The sequence below is a fragment of the Rhinopithecus roxellana genome, chromosome 15 (assembly GCF_007565055.1).
Source record: "Rhinopithecus roxellana isolate Shanxi Qingling chromosome 15, ASM756505v1, whole genome shotgun sequence".
NCBI lineage: Eukaryota > Metazoa > Chordata > Mammalia > Primates > Cercopithecidae > Rhinopithecus > Rhinopithecus roxellana.
Genome location: NC_044563.1, coordinates 85899627 through 85906817, shown reverse-complemented (window position 1 = coordinate 85906817; position 7191 = coordinate 85899627). Strand labels below are relative to the sequence as shown.

The 7191-nt window shown below is 39.3% G+C and overlaps 1 protein-coding gene across 1 annotated transcript; it reads left to right on the top strand.

Annotated features, from left to right (window-relative positions):
• The first annotated feature begins 1982 nt into the window (after window positions 1-1982).
• Window positions 1983-2951, top strand: LOC104678283 (olfactory receptor 52B2). The gene is given in 1 exon segment (XM_010383500.1): window positions 1983-2951. A coding segment is annotated over 1 exon segment (969 nt).
• Window positions 2952-7191: the final 4240 nt, after the last annotated feature.

Genomic DNA, 7191 nt, shown 5'->3' with positions numbered 1-7191 from the left:
CTAATAAATTTCCTCCTAAGGAAAATGAATTTTGTTTTTGGTGAGGCTTTTGCTTATATGAATTTGAGTTCAATACTTTAAAATAGAGCCAGAGCAATGCTACTAATGACTTCTTCTCTGTGCTCATTCCAGCAAAGCTCAGCCTCTCTTTTAAGTAGGAGTTGAACATATATATACACACACAAACATATGTATACATATGTATATATATAATATTTTATATATATATATAATTTTTTTTTTTTTAAGAGACAGAGTCTTGCTCTGTCACCTAGGCTGGAGTGCAGTGGTGCCATCATAGCTCACTCACTGCAGCCCCAAACTCCTGGGCTCAAGAGATCCTCCTGCCTCTGCCTCCAAGTAGCTCAGACTATAGGTGCATGCCACCATGCTCGGCTAATTTTTAAATTGTTTTGTAGTGACAGGGTCTTGCTATGTTACCTAGGCAGGTCTTGAATACCTGGCTTCAAGCGATCCTCCCAACTTGGCCTCCCAAACTTCTGGGATTATAGGCATGAGACACTGTTCCTGGTCCAAATATTTAAAATATACTGGCTTGAATGATGTCAAATTATTAGCCTGCCTGTGGCCTTTACTTGTCTGAATCCGACTCTATTCCCTTCCTTGTACCCATCTGGAGTCCCATTGCTCCCTCCCCACAGCCCACAGTGCTCTGAGCAAGTTCATTTGCATAGAGGCAGAGGGATGGACTAATGAACTGAGGATTTTATTCCTTTGCATCTCTTCTTTGGAACCCTCTGAATACCATTATGAGAAGATCAATCTAGTGTTTATTTGGTACCTTTATACTTCTGATTCTCTCTTTACTGTCTCTGTGGTCCCTTTTCTTCAGGCTCCCTTCTAGATTCTTAATCACACATTCTTTCCCTAGTCCTAATAGCTGGCAGATAGTTCAGAACTTCAGAAGGAAACAAATATTACCTGAGTGGCAGGAAAGCCAAGAAGGGCTCTATACTTAATTCTTCTTGGCACCAGGGAAACATGGTTCTTTCTGAGGGTTGGGGAACAGTGGGTGGGAAAAAGGGCAGTATTAGTGGAGTCAGCAGGGGTTACAGGTGGGCAAAACATTGATTTCTTTTGCTCAGAATCATTTTCCTGGGAGGCTTCTATAGATAAGGAAGCCCAGACATAACCAGGAGGCTCCTGTATACAACTATTTGGGGAGGAGCATGAGAAGTCCATGAGGAGGTGGTGATGAAAATTGCCTGTCTCAGTTTCATTGGCTGCCCCATTGCTCACTGTGTTAGGTAAGGTATGAATCTGGTTCAGAGTGGAGAAATGTACCCCTCTAGGCTTCCTCTGGATTTCCCCTTGATACTCTACTTCCTTGCACAGGGGGCCACAAGTGCAAGTGTCCTGTGAAATGTTCAAGGCAATAGCCAGATAAACGTAATAGGATTAAATATAACAAAGTTAAAATATAGTTTAGCTAATAGGCTTTTGGAAGGAGGCATATTGCTATGAACACAGACCATTACAAAGTGGTATGTCTTAAGGAGTTATTTTCAGATTATTTTAAGGAGTTATTTTGGTAAACAGAAGTAGAAGGGGAGGGAAATTAAAGGTAAATGCAGAACAAAATCTTAGGGAAAGGGACAAGGACAACACAGGTAGATGGAAAATGCTGCTTGTGTGAAAATAGTAGAATGAGGTCAGAAAGGGAGGGTGAGGCCAAACTCTGGGGGCAGAGTGGTTGAAGGCAGGTGCTGCCATCTCTGTTCATACTTGAAGCATTATTGCCACAGAAGCTCTATTTGCAAAGGAAGGACCATGGGCCAGAATCCGTTCCTACACCAAATGAACATTCTCTGGGAGAACTTGCCCCTGGAGAGTCCAGCAATTTAGAAATCTATGCTGTCTTTTATGATATTTATACATATTCAGGAGTGCTTTCTGTTTCCTTCACTTTCAGGAGACTCATCAGCTTCTAAGTCATTATAGAGAGGACCATAAAGTGCATCATGAGTCACAGCAACGTTACCATCTTCCATTCTGCAGTTTTTGTCCTACTTGGCATTTCTGGGTTGGAGGCTTATCACATTTGGCTGTCAATACCTCTTTGCCTCATTTACATCACTGCAGTCCTGGGAAACAGCATCCTGATAGTGGTTATTGTCATGGAAGGTAACCTTCATGAACCCATGTATTTCTCCCTCTCTGTGCTGGCCATCACAGACATCCTGCTGTCTACCACCACTGTGCCCAAGGCCCTAGCCATCTTTTGGCTCCATGCCCATAACATTGCTGTTGATGCCTGTGTCACCCAAGTCTTCTTTGTCCATATGATGTTTGTGGGGGAGTCAGCTATCCTGTTAGCCATGGCCTTTGACCCCTTTGTGGCCATTTGTGGCCCACTGAGATATACAGCAGTGCTAACATGGCCTGTTGTGGGAAGGATTGCTCTGGCCATCATCACCTGAAGCTTCTGCATCATCTTCCCAGTCACATTCTTGCTGAAGCGGCTGCCCTTCTGCCGAACCAACATTGTTCGTCATTCCTACTGTGAGCATATTGGAGTGGCTCGTTTAGCCTGTGCTGACATCACTGTTAACATCTGGTATGGCTTTTCAGTGCCCATTGTCATGGTCATCTTGGATGTGATCCTCATCGCTGTGTCTTACTCACTGATCCTCCGAGCAGTGTTTTGTTTGCCCTCCCAGGAGGCTCAGCACAAAACCCTCAGCACTTGTGGCTCCCACCTCTGTGTCATCCTTATGTTTTATGTTCCATCCTTCTTTACCTTATTGACCCACCATTTTGGGCGTAATATTCCTCAACATGTCCATATCTTGCTGGCCAATCTCTATGTGGTGGTGCCACCAATGCTGAACCCCATTGTCTATGGTGTGAAGACTAAGCAGATATGTGAGGGTGTAGCCCACCGGTTCTTTGACATCAAGACGTGGTGCTGTACCTCCCCTCTGGGCTGATGGATCCTCATGAATCTTGATGTCCAGCTCCCTCAAGGAAGCTAGATGTGAAATACAGAGATTTCCTGGACTGAGAAGGCATTTCTTCCTCTTCTTTCTATTTCATCCTCTTCCCCCCACTTTTCTTTCTTTTCTCATAATTCTTCCTCCTTCTCTTGTTTGTTTTCTCTAATCTCTTTACACATTCCTCCCTACAACCCAGAAATAATAACTAAGTGTACATGCCTCTGATATGAGGTTTTGGTACCCTCAGTAGACTAGATAGACGCCAGAAGCACAGGGATCTGAACACCACATGAAATGAGGTTATAAAGAAGTGGATAAAAATAATTTTATATTTACCATTTTAAGGGGTTTTATTTTTTTAAAAAAATCCTAAATGTGCATTGATTCTTTGTACAGAATCAAGTGGCCTGCCACCCACTACCATAACAGCAGGTGAGTTTGAGGAACAGCCATGCATGACCTTTGGCCATCTGGAAAAACTTCCTCTCCTTCAAATTTTAGTTCAAGAACTGCCTTCCCTGAGAAGTCTTTTCTAATTTCTTCAGGCAAGCCAAAGTCCTATCTTTGCACATCTAATGTATCTTGTACAAATCTCCAAATATGCATAATAAATTGTAGTGTAATGAGTTGTTCATTTATCTGTACCCTCAATTGACTGCAAACTCCTTGAAATCAGAAGAGTGTATATTATTCATGTTTGTATCCCCAAAGCATTACAAAATGCCTGACACATACTACATTTTTGAAAAATGAATGGGAGCACAATTATCTCCTTGAGGTCAGAACAGGCATCTCTATGGTACACTGAAATGACCAGCTAAATTAGTCCACAAAACCAGTGATTAGTAAATCAGCTCCTCATGAAGGCAGTTTGGCATAATTGAGCCAAAGCAACTGCTGATTTGCAGTACTTCTCTCTGCTGTAACTCAGGGACCAGGGAAAAGACAAAGTAGGAGGAAACAGGGTACTCTTGATTCTCCCTTATGTGTAGTTTTTGACCAGACCCAGAATTAGGAATTATAGCACATTGTTCATGGCCAGATTGGCAAAATTGGAGTACTCTCTTGGGATTCACAGGCTCGACCCTCATTCTTTCATGCTTTTCCAGAAAAGGTCAAGTACACGTATTTCTTTAGCCACCACCAACACTAATGAGTCCCATATCCCTGTCTCTATCTCTTTTGCGTGTCAGACACATAAATTCATCTATTAACTGGTTATTCCTCCTAGGATATAGAACTCCCACTCCACTTTTCTTCCTACATTTCATTTCTTGGGAACTAGATTATGATGATCCCATCAACTTCACTGAACTGGAAACCCTATGGTCTCTTTCAACTTCCACCTCTTAGGGCTGATACTCAAAAAGCTATTGGTTGATATTTATATTGATTGTGCCACTAAATAAGTATGTGTATAGTATTTGGACTCATATCAGGACTCAAGTCTTGTCATCATTTTCTAGCTATGTGAACTTTCACAGTTTATTGAACATTTTTAGTCTTCAATTTTTAAATCTATAAAATGGGTACCTTATAGGTTACCTTCACAGCGTTATTTAGAAGATTAAATGAAATAAACCTTATGACTATACTTAATGTAATCTTTAGCTCATAGTTTCTGAGAAATATTTTGTTAATACTTATTAGTATTGTTAGTCTTTTCAACACTGCCTCTACTAATTACTTATTACTTTTCTCATCTTTCACTTCAGATATTGCCTTACTTTCTTAGCTGAGATCAGTGTTTTCAATCTTTTACACGTTTGCCTAAACTATGAAATGACTCTACAATAAATGTTCTAAAAGACAGGGCTGACCAAGCCACTTTCTGTCAAATACTTTGGAGGATTTTTCATTACTTACAGAGTGTTTTGCACAGAATATTCTGTAGCAGTAGATATCAGATATGAATAAATGTTCTATTAAAAATTCCATGGTCAAATAATTGTGGAAAATGCTGATATTCTGTGAGTCATACACAATGGCTGTCCAAGAGAAAGTTAGAGTTTGCAGTGTTTCCCACACTTCTGTGACCATAGATACCTATATCGATGTCCACATAATTTTGGCATAATTTTGATAGCATATAAATTTACATCTGTAAAATAAACTAGCGTTCCATTAGATATAGTTTGGAAACCACAGGACTACATAGTAAATTCTAAGCTAAGCATTAATTTAATAATCTTGTCCTAACTTATTTTCCATCACTGTCACAAAACAAACCACTATATAATAACACACTAATATTAACATAATATTAATGATAATATTACAATAACAGCTAATGTTTATTTTATTAAAAAAAATTTAAAATCACCTTATGCATTTATATTTTGGCAAACAATCCGATTATACTCTTTTATTTATTTACTTTTTGAGACAGAGTCTTGCTCTGTCACTGAGTGCAGTGGTACAATCTCGGTTCACTGCAACTTTTACCTCCCAGGTTAAGCAATTCTCATGCCTCAGCCTCCCAAGTAGCTGGGACTACATGCACCTGCTACCATGTCCGGCTAATTTTTTGTATTTTTAATGGAGATGGATTTCACCATGTTGCCCAGGGTGGTCTTGAACTCCTGAGCTCAGGCAATCCACCCGCCTCAGCTTCCCAAAGTGCTAGGATTACAGACATGAGCCACTGAGACTGGCCCAATTATACTTTTAGTTATTTTAAAATATGCAATTAAATTATTACTGACTATAGTCACCCTGTTGTGATAGCATATACTAGGTCTTATTCATTCATTCTCCTTTTTTTTTTGTACCCGTTAACTATCCCCACCATCCTTCCCAGCCTCTGGTAACCATCCTTCTCTCTATCTCCATGAGTTCAATTGTTTTAATTTTTAGCTACCACATGAGAACATGCTAAGTTTGTCCTTCTGTGCTGTGCTTGTTTCACTTAACATAATGAACTCCAGTTTCATCGATGCTGTTGCAAATGACAGGATCTCATTTTTTTAATGGCTTACTAGTACTCCATTGTGTATATGTACCACATTTCCTTTATCCATTCACCTGTTGATGGACACTTGGGTTGCTTCCAAATTCTGGCTATTGTGAATAGGGCTGCAGATATGGGAGTGCAGATATCTCTTCGATATACTGATTTTCTTTCTTTTGGATATACATAGGAGTGGGATTGCTGGATCATATAGTAGCTCTAGTTTCAGTTTTTTGAGGAATCTCCAAACTGTTCTCCATAGTGGTTGTACTAATTTACATCCCTGCCAACAGTGTACGAGGGTTCCCTTTTCTCCACACTGTCTCCAGCATTTGATATTGCCTGTCTTGGATAAAAGCCATTTTAACTGGGGTGAAATGTCATCTCACCGTAGTTTTGATTTGCATTTCTCTGATGATCAATGATGTTGAGCACCTTTTCATATACTTGTTTGCCATTGGTATGTTTTCTTTTGAGAAATGTCTATTCAGATATTTTACCTGTTTTTTAGTCACATTATTAGATTTTTTAATGGAGTTGTTTAAGCTTCTTATATGTTTTAGTTACTAATCCCTCATCAGATACATAGTTTGCAAATATTTTCTCTTATTCTTTGGGTTGTCTCTTCACTTTGTTTTTTCCTTTGCTGTGCAGAAGTTTTTTAACTTGATGTGCTCTCATTCATCCATTTTTGTTTTGGTTGCTTGTGCTTTTGGAATAAAACTCAAGGAATCTTTGCTTACTCTCAGATCCTGGAAAGTTTTCCCACTCTTTGCTTTTAGTAGTTTTATGGTTTGAGGTATTATATTTAAGTCTTTAATCGATTTTGATTTGAATTTTGTTTATGGCAAGAGATAGCGGTCTAGTTTCATTCTGCATATGGATATCCAGTTTTCCCAGCACTATTTATTGAAGAGAATGTCCTTTCCCCAGCGTATATTTTTGGTACCTTGTTGAACGTGAGTGCACTGTAGATGCATGAATTTGTTTCTGGGTTCTTTATTCTGTTCCATTGCTCCAAGTGTCTGTTTTCATACCAGTGCCATGCCATTTTGGTTACTATAGCTCTGTAGTATAATTTAAAGTCAGGTAATATGATTCCTCCAGTTTTGTTCTCTTTGCTCAGCACAGCTTTGGCTATTCTGGATCTTTTGTGTTCCATAGAAAAATTTTTTTCTATTTCTGTGAGGAATGTCATTGGTATTTTGATAGATATTGCATTGAATCTGTAGATTGTTTTGGGTAGTATGAACATTTTAACAATAGTGATTCTTCCAATCCATG